The 23,183-nt window shown below is 30.6% G+C and overlaps 3 protein-coding genes across 4 annotated transcripts; 1 reads left to right on the top strand and 2 right to left on the bottom strand.

The window, feature by feature from the left end:
• The first annotated feature begins 8,641 nt into the window (after positions 1-8,641).
• LOC130446986 (40S ribosomal protein S14) lies at positions 8,642-11,052 on the top strand. 2 transcript variants are annotated; one of them, XM_056783571.1, is made up of 3 exons: positions 8,642-8,762; positions 8,957-9,199; positions 10,742-11,052. In XM_056783571.1, exons 2-3 carry the CDS (start codon positions 8,963-8,965, stop codon positions 10,958-10,960), a joined length of 456 nt encoding a protein of 151 aa, XP_056639549.1. In that variant the 5' UTR covers positions 8,642-8,762; positions 8,957-8,962; the 3' UTR covers positions 10,961-11,052. The 2 variants fall into 2 exon arrangements, with proteins under 2 accessions (XP_056639549.1, XP_056639557.1); XM_056783579.1 differs by having other exon boundaries at positions 8,753-8,901.
• Positions 11,053-11,186: 134 nt separating this feature from the next.
• Positions 11,187-13,676, bottom strand: LOC130446978 (tigger transposable element-derived protein 1-like). The gene has a single exon (XM_056783561.1). The coding sequence runs from the start codon at positions 13,248-13,250 to the stop codon at positions 12,528-12,530; it is 723 nt and encodes a 240-aa protein (XP_056639539.1). The 5' UTR covers positions 13,251-13,676; the 3' UTR covers positions 11,187-12,527.
• Positions 13,677-13,817: 141 nt separating this feature from the next.
• On the bottom strand, positions 13,818-22,147 carry LOC130446976 (dynactin subunit 4). Its single transcript, XM_056783547.1, has 8 exons — positions 21,959-22,147; positions 21,660-21,906; positions 21,463-21,608; positions 21,235-21,406; positions 20,800-20,983; positions 18,904-19,111; positions 18,582-18,790; positions 13,818-17,011 (listed from the first exon to the last, which is right to left on the bottom strand). Exons 1-8 carry the CDS (start codon positions 22,085-22,087, stop codon positions 16,795-16,797), a joined length of 1,512 nt encoding a protein of 503 aa, XP_056639525.1. The 5' UTR covers positions 22,088-22,147; the 3' UTR covers positions 13,818-16,794.
• Positions 22,148-23,183: the final 1,036 nt, after the last annotated feature.

Here is a 23,183-nt window from a genome sequence, read left to right as displayed (position 1 = left end):
ACAATTAATCAAACAGCTATAGCTCGCATACAAGAGAGTCCGTAAATTAATGATTTTTAAAACATTTTTTGCAAAAATCTGGTAAAAATTAAAAATGGAATAGAATATATAAAGAAAGACAAAATCTATATGAAACCTTTTTCTAATTGGACCTAAATTTCCATGAATAATTCGAAAATATGTTGAAATCTTTGATGTTAGAATAAGGAATGACTGGCTAGAAATGATTTTAGATGGTAACCGTGGTAGTTTATGCTCATATAGATGAGAAAAATTTCTTGAAAAATATCACCATTTGCACATTAGAGACTGTATAAATACAGGTAACTCACCCTGTATACAGATTGTCTTCTCTTAAAATGTAAACCATGTGGTTACCAATATTTATTACTGCAGAAGAAGGTGAAGATTTATCTACTCTACAGTAAGTACTTCGCTTTAGAAGTGGCGAACCTCTGTGGGAGATGACTTCCGTCATGTTATATTGTGATTACAGTGGCACTTTAGTATAAATCTATTTACAGTTATACTGCAGCAAACCAATTTTTTCCTAAAATTATAAATCGGATCCAAAAGTAAATTGTTCTAATAGTAAGTTTGAAAAGTAGAATTATTATTCCATCGTCGAAAAACTTCTTGATTTTGGGGTACTAAATATGTCGTTTCATAGGCTTGTAGTATGAATTCTTATACAAGCAATGGTAATACAAAATTCTACATATACAGATTCTTATTTTAATGAACTTCATTTTTTTTAAACTTGACATTGATTTAAAAAAAGAGCAGGTATTAAAAATGAATGGCAATCAGTTTGAAACTAATGTTTTCTAATCATAAGACGTCAACAACAACAAACTCAAACATATTTATTTATATAAAAACAACTTTTAAATTGACCCTATTTTGAAAAAGCTCTAAACAAAACAATCTACAAGGTTGTTATTGTTATAATCATAATAATAAATAATAAATCAATAGAAACATGTTACAAGTTAATAATATCAATCTAATGTTTAACTGGGAATTCTAAAACTGACTCAACACCTTTGTGCGCTAATATAAAAAATAATTTATCATTTTAATCACAGAGTCCATCATGATTTTCAAAAATCCAAAGCACCACAATACTCATATAAATTTACTTTAACCCAGATTAGTTCGGAGGAGAATAAACTAAAGAGTATTGATAAATTTTCACTTTTATTTTGCATTAAGTTGGTGACATTGGTTGATCTGATCTCCATATGCTTTGAAACAATTTTCTCATTGAGCAAGATAGTTATATCAATTTGTACTAATATAAATTTCTTGCTTGCCGAAAATGGGAAATTATAGTTTCATACCATAGTTCATAGATCATAGGTGTGGGCGGCCGTGAGGCCGTTGAGCACATAGGCCTTCAAATAGGCCCGTTGTGCCCCACTTGATGTTGCCGTTGTCCTTTGAGAAGCCGATCAGGCGCTTTGGCTTGAACCCTTTGATGTCGTTAGGCAGATTGTGGAGTTTGCTCAGGTGTTTAAATGGCGACGTCTTAGATATCAGTGTCCGGTCACTAGTCTGATTTCGCGCCTACTTAGCTGGAGCAGTTGTTTGGTGAGAAACGAGTGGGGTCCGTCTATATCGGCCTTCGCTTGTCTCAAAATTTTGTAGCTTGGCTTGATATCGAATACCAGGATTGAAATTTTTGCTGTATGTTGCTACCATATAAGTACATCATATATAAAAATTGGATTTTTTCATCTTGCCACACCAGAGATACTGAACTTCAAGCAAAAAACCTACTTCAGACTTCAGAGGGTTTTTCATAAAAAAATAACGGTATAAGTCTCATTGGGCTAGCTCTGTTCTGTCAAAAATATTCATTTTATTACTGATGCTTGCAAAGTCCAAAAATACCGTGCGCGGCTTAATAAAAATGGCCGTCTCTCCCAGGAGAAGCTAGATGAAAAATTGTTTTGAGATGCTACTTATGAGGGTAATAACATAAAAAAATTAGTCAAAATAAAAAATGGTCAAACAGCCAAAATGTTTTTTTATTGGATCACTTCAGATGGATTGATCCAATCAACATTGGCTGCACTGTAGATTCTCAAGCTGATTTGGTAAATTAAATCACTTCTATTGATTCAGAAGCATAATACAATAGCTGGTTTGCTATATATTAAAACAATTCATTTAGGTAACTCATGTCAAGTTTAATGTAGCAGCAAGTACAAAATTTGTAGCATTGAATTCAGTAATAAAACATTTGAATATATATTAAAATTCTATTTGAGCATTGATTTGTAACAAATCGACAGGGCACTTTTCTATGTCTATTGAAACTTATAGTAGGTATAGCACAAATTTTGGACAAAAATAAAACCTATGGTAAATATTACGCATGCCAAAATCTTTACCCTAGATTCATAACAAAAAGTAGGAAGATAGATCCACTTTGACAATGGATATGAAGATATCACAAAAGACATTATTAAACTGAAAAGATAATGCAAATGTAATAAAAAAAACATATATTTAAATTTAATATTTAACAATGTTCTGGTGTGAAAATGCAGAACAAAATGAGATTGAAGTCAAGATATTAAATTTCGTCAATAAATTCAGTATAATTCCCACATTTGTTTTCACAAACGATACAGCTTAACATCTGTCAAACAAATATAATTCAAAATTTTCTCAAGGCAATTAATTTATACTTCCTCGGTGATACAAAAAAAGTTTTAATTGGAACCAATATCTCTTGTAAATATATAAATATTGATTTCTATTGATTTTGCAATAGATCATATGGTTATCTTATTTATTATAAATAATACAGCTTTATGGCTAGAATTAACACTTATAACACTTATGTCTGTCTGACATAAATAATCTATAGAAAGAAATATCTCAGGATTGGAAGCAAAGCAAAGAAGTGCAAATCTTTAGTCAGGATAAGGTAGAAGCAGCTCAGTCATAATTTATTCAAAACTGTTCAAATCATCCATTATATTATTAATTCAGGAATTAATGTAGTATGAAAGATGTAGTGGATATAACTGGAAAAAATACAATTTTTGATATGTCTACTTGCTTTTATTTCTGACTTATTTCTCGTTTCTAATTCTGGCCTAGCCTATTTTGTTTTAATTAGGCTACTTAGTTAAGGTATATAATTTTTAATAATAATAAATATATTGGAGCTATTTTAAAAACAAGTGATATGGAATAGTATTGTAGAAATTTTTAATTTAGAGTAGATGTCTGTGATAATACTAACATCAATAATATAATCATTTTCACTTTCCATATACATTAGTATATGTGAGTTTGTGTGTGTCCTATTTACCATAAAACTTTCATTTATTAATAAAACTGATATTAAGTTGCTTAATTTATAAATTGAGATAGTACAGGCTTTAATTCATTATAATATAGAGAAAGTTAGTTGCATAATTTATACTATTTGTTGAGTGAATAATGAGGATTGGGAAAGAAAAAAAAATCCAAGGCAATTTCATACACCAAAGATTATTTGCACAAAAAGAAGAAAAAGTATTAATTGCATTAACAATGTTTATTAATTGGTTGATTATTAAATATAAAAAATCTTAATTTCACCCAAAGAAATAAATATTTAAATCATTAACCTCTATTCAACTGGCAGCACGAATAGAGATTTTTTATTGTATTATTTTGTAGCAAATTTTATAACAGGCATCATTTAAAAACTGAAACTATCTTTGTCAGCTCATAATACTCCTAGTTAATGAACACTATCACTACACCTACAGTCACAATGACACTAAAGAGGTTAACTTGATTTTTGAAATAAAATTAACACACCACTTCAATCTAAATATTTACAATATAAACACGAAATGGAATTAAGTTACATTGAAATAATAATGAACACCTACAAATTAGCCAAATACGACATTAACATAACCTTAATTTGCCTCATATTTTAGCAGATTGTTTGTGACTCTTCCTGTTTCTGAGAGCATTGTCTCAAAAAACGTTCATCAATTTGATTGGTGCAACGTTTTCGCCCTTGTCCTGGTCTTCGATGGTACGAACCCGTTTCATTATGTCGCCTCCTTATGCGACTGATGCTGGAATGATGTCTTCCTAACAAACCAGCAACACATTGCATTGCTTTATTCGGAGGACTCGATGCTCACCCTGCCTCCTCCATTGACAATTTTTTCACATTTTTTTACTGTTTAATACGAATTACTGTCAAAACAAGATAATGTGATACTATAGTTAACTCAAATATCAACTGTTACTGTCAAACAAAACTTGACATACAGTAAGTTATCAATAAATACAGAATATTGAGAAAAATATGAGTGGTGCAATATTGTGATCGGTACAAATATCACATACAGTCCCATACATTCCAATACAACTCCTTGTTTACTTTTGAGAGCATTATCACAGCTAGTTAAGTTCCTTACTTAGTATCTTGGCATTCATTCAGACGTTAATATCTTATTAAAAGGAAGAAATGCATTTATATATGTTCATGATTATTATGAGTAATTCCTGTTTGCTATTAGGTTTCCATGTTATAGTAGATTCATGATATCTTCACAGATGGTTTGATAACAAAAAATGGAACATAAGCCAGTGTGTTTTCAAATGAACTGATCATAAAAAAGTTGTACAAACAAAAAACTAGGATTTATAACGCTAAACTAATGTATACCTCTGATGGGTAGCTAAACACAATTAAGGGGAAGGGAACTCTAAAGTAGATATGCTTGCACAAAGTGGGACAAGAATATATAATGCCAAAAAACTAGTTATAGTGCTACTATAGATTGAGTAGTTAAAAGATGCTATTAACACAGGAATCAGAGTCAAGCATCAGGATATGAGGTCAAACAGAAGTGATTGTACCATATTTAGAACAATTTGGTCATGGATCGATGAGGAGAGAATAAAAATATATTGAGATTCATGAAACAATTCAGAGTAATTACTGGATATGGTATTGTTGCCACAAGACAAAAATGGGAAGTGACAACAGACAACTATTGCAAAGAATATAACAGACAACATTAAATGCTGGATGATGATACAGCAGAGCCTTGAAGAAATAGTGCAATTAGATAAACAAAAAGTATCTTCCTTCCAGGTTGTAAATGCTTTGAAGTAAGCTATTAAAAGGAAAAAGATAGGAGTTTGGTAAGGTAGTAAGCAATATGAATCAGGTCTCCAAGTGAACCATAACCAATCTAGGTCACAGTGGCCCAAAGTAACCTAACTTATGAGTATTACTGTGTTGTTTATAAACACTGGATGCTAGTTTTTCCAGCAAATGATAGAACTCTTGCCAAAAAGGTAGTAACAGTGGATTGCAAAAAATGGAGTGAATCCAAGTAATGTATGATTGAAATATGGGAATGTGGGAAGCAGATGCTTATAATTTTTTTTAATACCGATGACAGTGATAATTATTCATACAGATGAACATTTGAAATTTAATTATTGACCTGTAATTTAGTCTGTATTAGGTTCAGTATAGTAAAATCTTATTTCTAATGCAATGATGATGAAATAGCTAATCTAAATCAGCTATTCTTTGTCCATTAAAGAGCTTAATTTTATATATTAATAAACCAATCTGTAATTCAATAATGAAAATTCATTATGTGCTCATTAAGTTGAAATTACTTAGGAGTAACAAAAGCTCATACCATCCAACTACTACAAAAAATTTAATACCCATTCCAATTAAACTGTTTTCATATCATTCTGGTTTATATGGAAGTTTTTATCAGATATTAGAATAATGATTATTCCAATTATCTAATCTCTATAATTTTACTTACATATACCTAGATATTATATTTTTTTATATTGATAAACTATCTTATTTCAAATGAACTGATCATAAAAAAGTTGTACAAACAAAAAACTAGGATTTATAACGCTAAACTAATGTATACCTCTGATGGGTAGCTAAACACAATTAAGGGGAAGGGAACTCTAAAGTAGATATGCTTGCACAAAGTGGGACAAGATATAATAACAATGAGATAACATTATTTTGTTTCTTCAAACTTGTTTTTCTTTTATATGCAAGTGAGAATGACCCCAATTTAACAATACCACTTGTTTAATGGATCTTGTAATAGCAAATTTAAATTTTATCTCTCACATTAGAAAACAATATAAATGTAACTTATAAAAAATATCCTTTGGTATATTGAATGCTTTAATTAAAATTGATGTTATATAAATTATATATACTTTTATCCACTGGTATTTTATTTTGAGAATTATCAAAAAGACACAATTTCCATAGCCATATATTAATACAATTCTTCAATCTTCTTGGGTATTTTTTAAACTTTGTTATTAATAAATATTTGTGAAATTTTAGATACAGCTATTTTGTATATATGAATCCTGGTGTAGATATTTTTTGTCAATAAATCACCAACAATTTTCTATTATGCACTAGAAAAAAGTATCTTAATGTGGCCTACAACTTTAAATCTAAATGTTACACTGTATATGTTGATACCTAAATTCTAAGCATATTTATTTCTGCTTTTTCTAATTTGCTATCTGCGTTTTTAACCTTTTGTTGTCTTGAATAAAACCTAACTGTTAATATTTGGTTGAAAATAAATAACAATGGAAGACTGACATAATTTATGTTATACACCTGTCAAACTTGGAAACTCCTAATGCCATCACAAACAAAGTAATTGCACACTTTAACTAATCAATTAATTTTAAAGCATATATGTAAAATGTATTTATGATTGATGATTTGGTTAAGCTTTGTATATAACTTACCTTAACAACAAAATTACATTGGTAAATTATAATAAGTATTTCATAAAAAATGTATATCATTTTTTATAAAAATATAAAATATGAAGTGTATTATTGGTATTAATTAGCTTTTGAATGGCCATCTGTTTTCTAATTATAAGATGAGGGCATTGTACATATACATGCATATTTTACTATTATTAATAAACGCAATAAATGATTTTTTGGTACAACGTATAAATACTTTAATCTTTAATCCAATTTCACGGAAAAAAAACAATAAACAAACAATAGATGTCATTGACCCCACTCTATACGCTACTACTATCCTAAAAGACAATGAAACATGTACATTTTATTGTGCATAATAATAATGGAGCCTCATTATAATTTTGTCGGTTGATAATGTGAATAATTATCAAGATGTAAATATGCTAGATGTGTTGTTGACTTTAAACAAAGAGAATTAGTTGAAAATTTCTAAAGAAAATAGAGCATGTTCAAGTTATTCACACACTTGTATATACTGGTTTAGAATGGTTTTGTTATTTGGTCCTTTGTATTTGACATTGGAAGTACCTGCTATCGTGTAGAACAAAAGAAAAAAACATGGCCAAATTTAGTAGGGTTGAAAATAAGACAAAGAAAATTGTTCACCTACCATCACTATATTTTCTGCTGCTTCCAAAATATGATGTAGAGTTTGTGGAAGGTTTCTTCCATCCTCTCCAGTTGTTACAAACACTTTCAGGTTCGGAGCTCCAGCTACACAAAGAGTCTTCCTCGAATCTGTCAGAGTCTTCAAAACTGAATCTGTCACCCTCACGGTCCCCCCAATCGAGTATTGCAGGCGGCTCATCGTCGCCACCACCGGCTAAATTATCCCCGGCGGCCGCCAGTTTCAAACAAAGAGCTGCCCCCTTGCACAAAAACACTCACTGATTCATCCCCTTATAGGGTCGTTCTGGGTCGCGAAAAACCATGCACTCGAAACTTTCACTCAGTAGTTCTTACACAAATGGGTTCTTTATTGTTTTTCAATCTCCCCCATTTAATGATAATAACAAATATGGCGACTGCCTACTTAGAACGGTTTGCTACCCATCCGACCACTGGCATTTGCACTCACACTGGCCCCTGCATGGCTGAACCACTGTCAGATTGTCACTTTCTTTCCGTCCTTCCTTCCTTTAATTTTTTCGTCAACGGTGCGACAGTATTGCCATCTATTAACCATTAACCAGTTTCATAACTTACATTTTAGAGATCACTTTACGTAATCTTTAAAAATCCTGCTTAAATTTCATTGGCGGATCACAAAGTTATAGGAGTGCATTATTTTTTTTAGTCTGCTTACAATTTATTATAAATGATGGGTAAATAACAGGAAGTTTAAATAATCGGAAAACGTAATATGGTAATAAAAAACGGTAATGTCGAAAAAGATTTTATATTGTATATATGTATTTGATTATTGCTCATTACTCGTATGCCATGTTTTCTTTCTAAGAAATTTATTACATGAAATTTACTATTATTTATTACTCACATTTGTAATATAATTTGTTTTCTTCAAAACTCAATATTGCCTCAGTTTCAAATCAACAGATATGCTACTCTAGTATGGGAATTATTTACTAGATGCTGTTAGTGCCAATATTTTGACAAATTACAGCCCGTTTTGCGCAGCCCTTCTATGGGATAATCGAACTATTTGATAATTTTGTTCATTAAAAACGTCTTATTTATGTCCATATGGTAATTCACCTATGCCGCAGTTTATATGTCTGTGTAGTTTATCTATCATTATTCCCAATCCTTCATCCTCATTACATTATTTATTTAAATTATTAATTTCTAGTCGTGTGAATTAGGTTTTGAAAGAGTCCGCCAATTAAATGTCTATTGTCAGTTGCCATGCCTGACTGTTAGTGGAGCGCCCTCTAAATTTAGTCTTTTTAGTGAAACTATCAGTCCAGTAGGTATGTATGGAGTAAAAAAATTAAATTTTATGAATATTTTCAGCCCTGAATAAAAAATATTATTCTAAAATATTAGTTAATTCGTATTACCGTATTTTTAATTAGATAAATTCTGTTCAAAGTTAACAAAGTCTCAGATGTCTGTAGATAAACATTAGTAATATTGGTTATGTTGACATTCTTTCAATTTTTAGATTAAAATGGCTCCAAGAAAAGGAAAAACTCCGAAAGAAGAAGTTCAATTATCCCTTGGACCCCAAGTTCGCGAAGGTGAAATAGTTTTTGGTGTAGCACATATTTTCGCTAGTTTCAACGACACATTTGTTCATGTCACCGATTTGTCCGGAAGGGAAACTATTTCCAGGGTTACTGGAGGCATGAAAGTTAAAGCTGATAGAGATGAAGCTTCTCCTTATGCTGCTATGTTGGCCGCACAGGTAAATTTTCATTTATATTATTTCGACAACAGTGATAGCTTAGTGCTTTTTATCCACAAAGAAACAGAAATCCAAGAGAGTCAATGTATATTCGGAACACTACGAGAGTTTCAAATAATATAGAATTAGCTCCTGTATGAAATTGTTTGTGTAATTTTATAACCTATTCAACATTTTTTTCTTGTATATTAATTACTAACATTTTATTTATAAATTTCTATAGTGGGATATTGGAAACTTTTTTCAAATATCAAGAATATTAATATTTTCATAAAAGAAGCACACTTCAATTCCAGTTCTATTGTATATATGATGTGACTTTAAGGCCACTACAATCATTGTCTTTCTTCCCTATCATAAATTCAATTAATGTAATAATATTGTTTTTCTTTATGTCAACCTATAACCCAGACTTAATCACTATTCAATATGAAGTTGCAAAGACATATATTTTATGTGGTTGATACGTTGAAATTGGTATATTGTGGTTTGAGTATGTATATCCAATTTAATTAATTGGCCCTGGAGTAAAAACCTTGCGAAATGGTGACGCTTGAGAATAAAAATACAAGAGTACCCATGTAATAAATAAAAAAGTTCAAATATACTTCAGCATCAACACTGATATAAACTAAAACCCCAGGATCTTCTGCCTAAAGTGCTGCACTTATGGGTTTAGTTTGATTAAACATGAATATTGGCATGTTTTCTGAATTTATTTGTTGTCTTAAATATTTTCTGAAAATTTGAAAATAGATTAGCTTCTTCCTACATAGTTTTTGTATGAAAATTAATTGACTAAATTAAATTTATAAGTTATCATAAAATATGTTTTTGTAGTATTTGTTTTTTTTACTTGCATAATCTTCAATTAAATTGTTTCTTTATTTGGATAAGTAATAGATCTTCTTGTCATTTAACCTTTCGGTCTAGTTTGGCATTTCATTATTTGTTGTAGACTATTAGAAAACATTTCTATTGCTTTTGGAAACTACAGAATATCTTACACAGTACATAGATTGAGGACTCTCTAGAAATTCACAGATATCTCTATTTTAAAATGACAATATCCACAATTTGATATATTTAATCACATTAATCTATTGTTTGCTGTCTTATTAATAAAAACAATTCAGTAGACCAATGGATGAATGTAATTTTCTTTCATACACCATCCATAAACCATCTTTTTTATAGAAGGTTTATACAGATGACTGAAATAGTTTTAAGTTTGAAGTTCATTGGTGATTGTTTTAGTTGTTAGTTTATGGTATCTTTCAGCATTTATCGTTTTTGTCTTTTTTGTAAGTTTGGTTTGAGTATACTTGAAAACATACACAATATTATCAATAAAAAATTTCTATATTCATATTTTTTTCAATCAGTTTTCAAAATTTTGCACACATTTTAAGTAAATTTGGCCAGAATATGGTATTAGATCTTAAGGTTTACACCCACGGCAGTGTGGTCAGGAGAATTAATATTGTGAACATCTACATTTTGCATTTTGGTGCATTAAAATAATAAAGGACTTTTTTTCAGGATGTAGCTGAAAAATGCAAAACTTTAGGAATTACTGCATTACACATCAAACTACGTGCTACAGGTGGAAATAAAACTAAAACCCCAGGACCTGGTGCCCAGAGTGCACTTAGAGCTTTAGCTCGATCAAACATGAAAATTGGTAGGATTGAAGATGTTACGCCCATCCCATCTGATTCAACTCGCAGGAAGGGAGGTCGCCGTGGTCGTAGATTGTAGAGTGTTCCTCTATATTTAAAAATCTATCCAATTTTTTGTTTATATCTTTTAAGTATATAACATGTTCATTCAATAAACATTTGACTGGATTATCTAATCATTTTTAGTAATATAAATGTAGTACTGTCATAAAGTTAGGATAGATACCTATTTTATATATTTATATTCTGCAATGGTGAACAAGTTAACCTAAAAATGATTATTTCTCATGGAAGCATGAAGGTATATGTAACAAATGAAACTGTTGTAGATATAGGGGTTACACTATCAGTTTTGGGTTTATTATGTCACCTATTAAAGCTGTTTTCAACATCTACAGCCTGCTTGCTAGAATTATATAGAACTCCAGTATCTATGCTGACTTTCCCTAAAGGTTTATTGTGTGAAGCATTACTGCATTACTTGCATACCTGTGGGATTGTGAGGCATTCTAGAACTAGGTAAACTAGAGTTTTTTTTGTTCCTCTATTCCACTGTTCTCAGTTTTTAAAACTTAAATCTTGTTAAGTTGCTTCCTGAGGCGGCAGTGACCTTGAAGAAGCTTGGAAGTGGTATACTTTTGAGTATAAGATAAGTATTGGGAAACTATTTTAGTAGAATATTGTTAAATTCAATTTTAGAAACATCAATAGTTTTTCAATTTAGTGTTAAATTTCAACAAACTTGAACAATTGGATGTGCTTTTCAGGTTTAATCCATAATCCACCTTAAATCACCTGCTAAAGATGTTCTAACTATGAAGTTTTAAAATTGTTAAATTCCCTATCTCTATGACATCTTTTATTTCATCCCTTTTTCGTTCTAAACTGCAATAATTTTTATTCTTTGAATCGAGGTTAAAGAAATTCCAATCAAAGAAGATCTGGACAATGATTATCCAAGATACACTTTGTCACTTTATATCTTATGACTTCATTAGGAGTATATAACAAGGTGTAATTGAAGGATGAAAATCAAAATGCAGGTCAGATTAACTATCCTGAAGGGTTGTACTTTGTAGATTGTTTTGGGGAAGATATTTTGTGTAAGACTCTTATTGTTATGCTTCCAAAATACTTAAGACTCCTCCCAAAGGAGGTTCTTGTGTCCCACTTCCCTAGGTGTTAGTATTACTCCTTTAAGGTACTTGAGTCTTTTGCAAAATGGGCAGGATATTCGCAGATTAGATGCTCTGCATGCTCATCGTCTTAAGGTAGTATTTGAAGGGACAGTAATCTGTTGGAAGACCGACTACCAGTTTCATGTCGTTTCTGGTCATCACTAGAAGTTTTTCAGACTTCTTAGCTGACTTGATTATGAATCTATTGGGTTGTCTTAGGCCTGGAGTATTTCTCCACGATGTAGTTTTTCCAAAATTCTCTTATGGACTGGTTCTCTTCTCCGTCTGTTTTTTCAAACATTTGCTTAAAGGTTCGCCGCAAGTAATAATCCTTAAAATTTGATATAACGCCTTGGTCCATTGGTTGAATTAAGGCAGTTGTGTTAGGCGGCAAGAAAACCACTTCGACTGGAATGCATGTTGTTAAGTCTGATAGTAAATTTGTTGGGTGGCTTGGAGCATTATCAATTAACAGAAGTGCTTTTTGTTCAAGTTTTTTAATTTCGCAATAACGTTTAACAGACGGGCAGAATGTTCAGTGAACCAATCCTGCAAAATTTTCCAAGTTATCCATGATTTTTTATTAGACTCCCAAATTACAGGTAAAGTTGATTTAGATATGCCTTTCATCGCTCTTGGGTTTTTGGAATGGTAAATTAGTAATGGTTTTAATTTAAAATCTCCGCTTACGTTACCACCTAGTAGAAGAGTTAAGCGATCTTTTGCAGCTTTAAATTCTCCTGTAATCTTTATGTTGTGAAGGTTATTTCGATGTTTAAATCTATTAAACCATCCTCGACTAGCAACGAAAGTTTCGCTTTTGTCAATTGTCTCAGCCTGAATGTAATTAAAAATTCTTCTAGCTTTTTCCATTATGATAGATTGGCTTAATGGCATATTGCGGCCAATTTCGTCATCAATCCATATCGACAGTCGTTTTTCCATTTCCTCTATGATATTATTTCTAGAACGGGTAATTCTAGTTGCAGAGCTTGACGTAGCTGCAGTTGCCGATGACAGTATTTTTTCTTTATTCTTCATGATTGTCCTTATTGTTGAAGTTGGCAAATTCAATGAAGCACTAATTAGAGTTTGACGTTTACCAGAATCTAATCTTCTAATCACTTCCATTTTAGTTTTGAGTGAAATGCTTTTTCTGGTTGCTTTCTTTTCTTTTTCATTATCACCCATAGTAAAAAACTTAGGACAAAATATTTGACACTGTAATATAGTTTTAAATATGTAAATTAATACCTACTTACAATAATGTCAACAAATGTTTCCAATAATTAAAATATGTCTGTACAATACGGCACAAAACAAGAAATACAAGTACACTCTTTCGGATATGTATTTGAAACCTATCGCTGCATAATATTTCGGGGAATCCCCGTATGCTGCGAGTGATTTCGGGGAATTCCCGGGTTGAAATAAAAGCGCTAAACCGAAACAGCGTTAAGCGGGGTCTTACTGTATGTGCTTTTTAGAGAAGTTTCTTTCCAAACACTTGTGAGCACATTTATCTATTGGTAGCAACTCTACCTGAAAAATGGTGATGTTCCTAGAGGTATGGTACTGAAATGCCCAGTTCAATACCTTGCGCCAGCTTCTAACCGTCTGGGTACCAGAGAGATACATTTCGAGCTTGGAAAGATTTTTGTTAACCCATGATTGGCGGTCGTTAATTACCACTATCTTTGTCCAACATTCTATGCATTTAGGGTTGCACTTTAGCATGATTGTTAAATAAAACCAAAATCAAATTAAATATTTATTTAAAATACAAAAATTGAAATAAATATTAAATAATATTAACAGAATAAAGCTCCAAAAGATTTAATTCTAAATAACAAATATCTAGCTATGAATTAATTGAAGCAGAAATTTTTCTTTTTACCAATAAATCTAAGATACACGACTCAACAAAAAAATTTTCCTCTTTTGCCCTAAAGTTTATATTAGTATTTTTCAGTCAATCATACACAAAAACGAAAAGACAATAACTTTTTTTGATATTAAGTTTGCTTTTGTGATAGTTAAAGAAATAATACTAATTTTCAAATTTTTTTATAAATTTCAATTAGTTATAATGCACTCAAAAATACTGCGAGATCTGAGTAGGGTTTTTACATTCACGTCGTGGCTCCAGATGGCTGGTGTAAATATGATGATGATGCATTTCGTTTTATGTATTAAAGTTTGAAACTTAAAATATGAACTAAAGACATCTCATGTTCTCTGTGAAGCCTACAAAGCATATTTTCACTGTTCTGTTTGGAATCAAGGCAAGCCATGAGCTCCACATGCTTCTTGCAGTTATTTTAAAAGATATTTGGCAGGTGAGCAGTTTTTAATTCGAATCCAATTTTCTAACATATTAATGTTTATTTCTTTATTTCCGGTTGGTACCGAGGTTAGAACAGGTCTATGAATCTTGCAATACCAAGAATCTGGCGAAAACCGAAAGACCACATCGACGACTGCTACTTTTGAATTGTAAATCAAATATCCCGACCTTAAATCTTCTACTCCAATTTGCAAATGACTTGACGCGACCAGTGCATGAACCTCTGAAAAAATTTTCTCAAAAAAGTAGCTCATCTCTTAGTTCTAACAGAAGTAATTCTGTTAAGGAATTTTCACCTATACCATAATCACCAAAACACCCTATTCTAACTATAGAAGATTTTAATGACTTGAATTTGCTGAAAAATAAAGCAGAACTTTAAGGCTCTCGTTTAAAACTGTGGAATTTGCTTGCTGATGTTAATATCACAAATCAGAGAACTAGCCATGAAACCTTCTCAACGTTTTTTACAAATGAGGATGGACTTTGTTTTTGTAATGACTAAAAGGTATATTGGAAGAAATTGGCATACCTTGTATTCCTAGAGAATGGCGTTTATTCATTGACAGTTCTACAAAGAGCTTAAAAGCTGTTTTATTACACAACGGAAATGAATTTCCATCTCTTACATTGGCTCATTCAATACATTTAAAAAAAGTTATGAAAGTGTTAAAATTTTGCTTAAATCAGTAAAGTATAACTGGTAACTGATTGGAAATTTCAAAATGTTCAGATATACAAAGTATCCGTGTTACCTGTTCTTATGGGATAACAGAGCGGATGCTCAGCACTATATTCTGTAAGAACAAAATTTTGTGTCTGACAACAAAACGTAAAATATGATTCGATTGTTGAAGCGAAAAAAGTGTTAATGCCACCTCTGCACATTAAGCTAGGGTTAATGAAATAATTTGTTGAAAAACTCGATCAAACTTCAGAAGCTTTTGGATAGTTGGAAACGTTTTTTCCTAAATTACCAGAGGTAAATGTTAGAGCTGGGTTTTTGTTGGTCCACAAATTGTACAAGTTACTGAATCGTACTCAAAAGCGAGTTGGAACAGTTTTAAAGCAGTAGTTTCTGGATTTCTAGGAAATAACAAAGCTGAAAACTACGATAAGATAAATTTAAAAACAATTATACAAGCTATAATCCAAACAGAACATACAGTAGAACCTCGATTATCCGGACTATCAATTGCGACCAATTAAATAATTAAGTAATATTGAGCCAAGTTACAAAATCTTTAACATATGCACTAAAAGTCGAATTTATGCAAGCAACAACGAGTCGGAACTGGCATTACCCCGTCCGCGCCCCTCGGGTCGCTGCCCCACGTTGATGTGCGTGTCGCGTCTAAATATTTGAAAATATCAAATGTGTTATCGCTTCAAGACAGAATAAATATTATTGATTCATTAAAAAAAGGAGAAACCGGTCGTAAGTTAGCTGATGAGTATGGTGTAGGTACATCCACGATAAGTGATGATTAGGAAGAATAGCGATTCAATTTTGTTGTACACCTGCAAATTAGATAGTGAAGATCGGAGTAAACATCGGAAAATGATGAAAAAACCGAAAAACGAACTTTTAGAAAACGCTTTGTATTGTTGGTTTTTACAAAAACTATCAACTGGGCAACCGATTTCTGGCCCTTTACTCTGTGAAAAAGCATTACAGTTCAAACATATTGCAGATAAATGAACAGCAGGAAATGCAAGAAGATAAAATAGAAGAAAATATAGACGTGGAAAATTATGTAGGAGCATTTCATGATGAAGCCATTCAGGCTCTGGAAACAGCTCTCAAATGTTTTGAAAAACAAACAGAGTTTACTTTAGCTGAAACGAATTCGTGATACAGCAGCAATGAGGAGAAAAAGTAGCTTACGTCAAATGCCAATTACCAAATATTTTAAACCAAATTATACTTATTATTAAATTATTATTTTTTATTAATATTCATTAGTAAATATTACTATTATTAAACTTATTTTAATGCACAAAACCCGCTTTTCTTCATATATTCGATTATCTGGACTTTCGATTATCCGAATCCCTAACGACAATTAGTTCAGTTAATCGAGTTTCCACTGTATTTACCTAAAATCAATGATAAACTGAAAAAGGTGAATGTTGAGTAGAAAGATTGGCTTTAAAATCAATAGTTTTTAACAAATGGTTGGGAGGGGGGCTAATTTGGTAGAAAAAAATGTTTATATCCATCCTCACCGTGACCATTTCTATTAAATAATTTTTAGACGACTTCAAAGTCTGAGAAATATTAGCTGATGAAGATTTTATATGAATTTGTGGCATAGTAGGATTGCTCGAAAGTTACTTTCATAATAATTAGAACAGTTACAGCTCACATGATTGAAATATATGGGTTTACTCAGATCCTACCAACTGTCCTAAAGTTAAAAATACTCTCAATTTATGTTTATATTTTTGAGGCTCCTTTTTATCTTGCTGTCCGGTGATGGCGTTAGTGTAGATATGCTCCATTGTAAAACCACATACAATTTCCGTGTTTAAAGGAAGATCAGCATTTGGAGTTATGTTGAGTCTGATAAAAGCTTTATTAGATTTCCTCCATTTTACTAATCTAAAAAAATTATTAAAACATTAACAAGAAAATTATGTTGATAATACTTGGAGAAATTCCATTATTGGACAATATTTTGTGAAACAGAATTTTAATCTTTTAATCATTTCAATTTAATAGTGTAAGTTTGAATAGAACGTTGCAATAAATTGTAATAAATTTGATTGTTCTACTGGATTTGTCTTTAATTCCCTTTTGTTTTTTGTACATTTATATTTGTGACTAAACTGAGATATTTTAATTAAAATGGTAACTTAACAAAAAATGGCTAATTTATTTATTTGTGCTTAAGTAGATTTACAAGGTCCTATACAAACAAGTATTGGATGGATTAATCAAAATTTGAAAAAAGTAATTGAATTGTAGAAAATACAACAATATTGATATACTAAGTGACAAGCCAAAGTTAATAATGTATCATGCTGTTCTATTGGTATTTACACTGGTAGTAAGTTGGTTAAATATGGAATTGATCTGCAAAATATATTCCAATACTGTATCAATTTATGGCCGTTTTCTTTTTATTATTTAAGTTCTAAAAGTTTCAAATTTCAATGAAGTGAGATTCATATTAATTATTGAAATTCAAATTGTGTCAGTGTACAATTCTTTTTTAAAATATATGCGCAAATTACAAAATAATGAATTTAAGAAGACCCAAATTCTAAATCTAATCATGATTAAAATCAGTGTCAAGTTATTGTGTAATTCCTCAATTGTTGAATTTGATTATTCTTAATCCAACATAAATTTTCCGGCTTTCTTTTTATGTTTTTTTTATATTTATTTGCCAATTGACTAAAGTTGTGACATGATTTTTTATGATAAAATGCGTAACTTTTAATTGTTAACCATTCAATCAATTCGATCTTAGTTTTATTATTACAAGCCTTGCTTCCATCGAATCCGCCTCGTTGCGGTATCAAGTCTTCACAGTCGTGTGGGCGACAAATTTTGGAGAGCTCAAGGGCGGCAAATCTTCAAATCCGCCTCTGTTGCACACATTTTCTACTTTCTCATTTGCTTTATGATCTTCCTCTAGACCAGTTATAGAAAGCTTTTCAGCAATTCTGTTATTTCTTTTTAACTTCACTATTATTTTTCATTTATCATTGTATTCACATTGTGCTGGTGATAGTTTCTTTGTTCAAGATTTGTATTGGTTCAGAGTTCATAAAGATTTTATATTCTTTGGCAAAAATTTTTTTGGCCCGTTCTGAAGTTTTTGTTGTTACAATTATCTTTTCTCTCTTTACTGCGAATTTTATTGCTAATTCACAGATTTTAATATGAATACTGCTGCTATTTTATTATATAATAAGACATAATTTTTGGCATACTTTGTAGCTTGCATGTTTTAAACATAAAATACAAGTACAAACTTCACATACTTCATAATTTGGAGTAAAATTTAAAATTTAGGCTCTTGTGCAATGCACAATAATTTGGATGTATTATCAAATCTGGCCTTAGTTGTTTATTTGAGAAAGCTTTTGCAGGAGTAGAGCACAAAGCATGTCAAAAAAATGTTGAGATTTATTGAGAAGATGAATATTTGAAAATAACTCACTTAGTATCATCTTGAATGTTATGAGTATCTCCAGAATCATCATATTCAGCAGCATCATCTCTCGGAGGAAGAATAAAGTTACTGGTGGGAATTTCAACAGAGCAGTTGGGTTTTTCGGCTATTTTCCTGGGCTTTACTACAATTGAAGGCGATCTAGACGAAAGGCTCAATAAACTACTTGGTTGACTTGATAAAGAAAAAGACTGTTTCTAAAAACAACAAAAAAGGTAAAAAAACTGGGCAAATTTTTGATTGACAATAACTGGATGTCGAACAACAGTTTCCATTGATACTTAATCCATGCATGACATTAAATACTTACCTCTGCAATGCTCAAATTGTCAACACTTTCAGTAACTTGATCCATTTTATTCTCACTAACTTCTTGTTGTTGCTTTTCTAAATCCAGTTCCCAAAAAGTGATGGTTGTTTGATGTTGAGTAGGATTTGTAAATTTCAAAATCAATTCACTCGTTTTTCCTGCCCTCAGTGGCTCTACTGTTACGATTCGTACTTCTGGTATATGATAACTAAAATAATTGTGCAAGTTAGGTAAAAAGTTGACAATATGAAAAATCAATAAAACAAAAGGTATATAATAAATGTTTTATTAAACCCCCTGCCATTATTTTCAATTAGCTTTGTGTATCAAAAGTTACCGAAGGGGAAATAGCCTCAAATGGTCACTATGGAATTATCAAATGTTGCATGTATATACACTCTCAAAAATGAACACATAATTCTGAAATTTACTGAAATTTTTTTAAACTGCTGTAAATGGATCAAAATTATGTTTGATAATTTGAATATATTTTTAAGGTGTCAAAGTGATGAAGCATATTAATAAAAAATTTTAGGTATACTTTAATTCTTTGTATTGCCTCCTCCTGCTTTAAATAATTAAGGCATGTTTAAAATAAGGTTTTTTATTTTATTTTCATACATATGATTCCATATACTAATCTTATAATGTTTAAAAATGGTCGATGAGGTAAAGTTTAGGATTTTCTGCAGGTCAACTTAGAGTTGCATATTTTACACCCTGAAAGTAATTTTGTACAAATTTAACCATGCACAAGAAAGCATTCTGATTCATTATAGAAATTCTTCTCCTATGAAGAATGCTTATGGTACCTCATATACAGTTTTAAAATTTGAGTTATGTATTAGGCAGCAACCATCTTCAAACAAAACTTATGCGCAGTCTCTACCAATGTATTAAATATAAGTAAATTGAGTACAGAAATCATAAAATCGTTTTATTACATAATTTATCAACTACCATTTTATTAATATTGTAAAAATACTGGCATTTATATACTCAGAGTTGGGTTAAATACCTTATATATGTCAATTTTAAATATTAAATATGCAGTGTACATAATTCTAATTAAACAGATGTTTTCTGGATAGGTGGATCCCATTGTTGAAGTATTATAATTTTTTTCGAATCAAAATGCAAAATGAAAGGAGATACATTAAACAATAGACTTCTCCTAAAATTAACAGAACACTTATAAGTTTGATTCATTTTTAGAACAATTCTAGAAGGAATAAACAGAAAATTCGAAATTGATAGTGAATGACATAAAACTAAATATTCAATCTCTGAAGACAATAACTTTGATATTGACACACACACATAACAGTGATATTGTGTTTATGTATAGGTCCTATCTGAAGTCATATTCATATATATCAAATATCCAGTCAGCTCAGTTATCCTAGGACTTGATTTAGATCCTTGTATATCACGTATTACAAACAGTTGACTTTTTGAAATACCATATCTCATAAATCGCTAAGGAAGAAATACAATTTTTAAAACTTGAAAGATGAAAGATAAATTAAATTCTGTGAATATTATATATAAAAAGCAAAGTTTGAACAATATTAGAAAAACTTAGCAAATATAAAGAATAGTATCAACACAAATACACTAAAATTTATTTTGATTTTTACCTTAATTAGGCATTGTAGAGTTTAGATAGAGGGCGTTTTAAATGAGATATGGATATTTTACTGAATTTTTGGAAGCTCAACTAAAAATTAATTTCTTCAAAAACTTTATAAAAAACATAGTTAAATAGAAGTGAACAAAGGAATATTCAAAATATTTGAAGAAAAACACAATATAACAAGGCCGAATGGCTTGTTACAAATTTTTTGTTAGAAAAATTTAAATTTAAACCAAAGAAAGCAAAAAATTATTACTTACTAAGCAAAAAGTTGAATCTTAAATTTAACTGAACTCGGATTATATTCTGGTTTGCTAACGTTATGCTCACATGATCTGCATCTCAGAGTACGTTTGATGGAGAGCTGTTTATGAACAGGAAATAGTTTATCCACAGTAATTGGTTGAGACTCTGGTTGCAATAGGCGTTGTTCAATTGTTGTAACTGTAAAACACATTCACACAGATACTAAGTTGTGAGGTAACGTCAAACATATGCAAGTGGTTATCAGATTGTAATAAAGGGAAAATAGACAGTTTCTGCTGTTTCCTTCCCCCAAGCTCTAGTAAATTTTTGTTTACCTTCACCCTAAACAACCCACTATCCTTTAGAGCAAAAATCCAAACCACATAAAAAATATCAAACTTTCAGAAACTATTAAGATTCTATACAAATTAAGATAAATTTATATTTACCTTCCATTAGATTTAGTGGCTTGGTGAAAATATCATCAGGCAGCTTTTCAACTTCTGTTTCTGCTTTTGCTGGCTCAGGTTCCTTAGGTTTCGATTTCAATAAGGGGTGAGTCAAATCAGCAGGTAATCCTATTCTTTTACGAAGAGCAGCTGCTGTAACTCCAGTTCTATCCTATGATAACAAAAATAGATGAGTAAATAAAAAAGTTTATAATCAAAGTATCTTACAGTATAACTAACAAATTTCCCCCTTTGTTTCTTTTTATCTTTTTCTTGTTGCTGTTTTTGAGCGACAACAATAGCTTTGTATAAGTCAATTAATTCTTGCAGTCTATTTGTGTGTACATTTTCTCTTTCCGGCCATCCTCCAGTGACTACAAATAGAATAATATTCAGATGTTAAGAAATTACATATGATATTTTACCTGTGGATTGATCAGGAATTCCAACATCTCTAGAGCTCCATCTGCAAAACTGGCAATATAAATAATACATTTTCTTAGTTACAACTTTTTCTTCTCCTTCTGCGGGAGCTTTCGTTGAAGCAATTCTAGGAGACAACTCCTGTTCACAACTAGGGCAAATATAACAATTTCCACATCTGTTCTTTTTTATTCTAGCTTCAGAAGATGGAATGTTTTCTGAGCATTTTCCACAAAAGTTCGAATCCACCTGAAATAAAAAAAATGTACTACAATTAATAAATTATATATTAGGTATTTACCTCATGGCAGACACAAAAACTGCAACGAAGTTGCGTACAATATCTGCAAAAATATAAATATGATATTGGTTTCAATAGACCACAAGTGCAAGCATATCTAACAACGTTAGGTCCTACAATATAAGACATTTTTATTATTTTAAAACATCTATTCTTGATTCTTGGTTTTTGCCAACTACTGTCACTGTCAACAGTGACGTTTCTTAGTTCAGTACAGTAATTTATAAAACACTTTGATACTTTAATCAGAGATGGCAGCTATGAACTTTGAAAATGGTTCATTCAAAATTCTCAATCATTGAGCAAATATTTTTGACATGTAATTGCTAATACTGATATCATCAACAATATAATTATTGGTATATAATGTTTATGCTTTGATAAGTTATATATGGATTATGACCTACCTCTACCTGGTGGTATTTATCAATTTAGTTAACCAGATGAAATAAAACGTGGATAAATTGAACAAGCCACATTTTTAATAACACCAAATATAATAAAGGTATAAAATAATTTTAAATATCGAAAGTTATAATTTTGAACACTTAACTTGGCATTTCAGATTATTTATATATGCGTAATATTTGATGTGGAGACATTATTATCTATTTATATTTTCAAAATTTATTTTCTTATTTCACACGACATACGAACATTAGTTTACACGTTGAGAGTAAACAATCTAAAGAATAGAGTTAATTACAGGTACTTTTTTTAAATGTATGTTTATTCTAGAAAGTATCTGCACAGCAAACAAGTTGGAAAGTCAGAGGTACCATTAGTGCGTGAATAAAAAGACAAACATTAATGCCTACCGTATTATATTGTTACTTAAGTTAATGGCTAGTCCTTTATGAATGCTACCATGTGAAAACTTGGTAAATAAGATGTACATTTATATTCTATAGATTTTATGTAAACATTTATTAACTGCAATAAAATTAATTGATCATTTTATAGAGGAAAGATTCATATTATATATATATATATATATATATATATATATATATATATATATATATATATATATATATATATATATATAATTATATAATATAATATAATATAGTATATATGCAAGAGAGTTTTAACTATATAGGAAAGCTTTGTATTGATCACTATTAAGTCCTTTTTGAATGGAATAATACTCAAAAATATTTCATCAATATGTGAAGAGAAATAATTGATAGTCTTTTGACCTGTGTCACCTGTAATACTGATT

The sequence above is a fragment of the Diorhabda sublineata genome, chromosome 1 (assembly GCF_026230105.1).
Source record: "Diorhabda sublineata isolate icDioSubl1.1 chromosome 1, icDioSubl1.1, whole genome shotgun sequence".
NCBI classification, from domain to species: domain Eukaryota; kingdom Metazoa; phylum Arthropoda; class Insecta; order Coleoptera; family Chrysomelidae; genus Diorhabda; species Diorhabda sublineata.
Note: the sequence above shows the minus strand (reverse complement) of the source record. Positions and strands in the feature narration are given on the sequence as shown.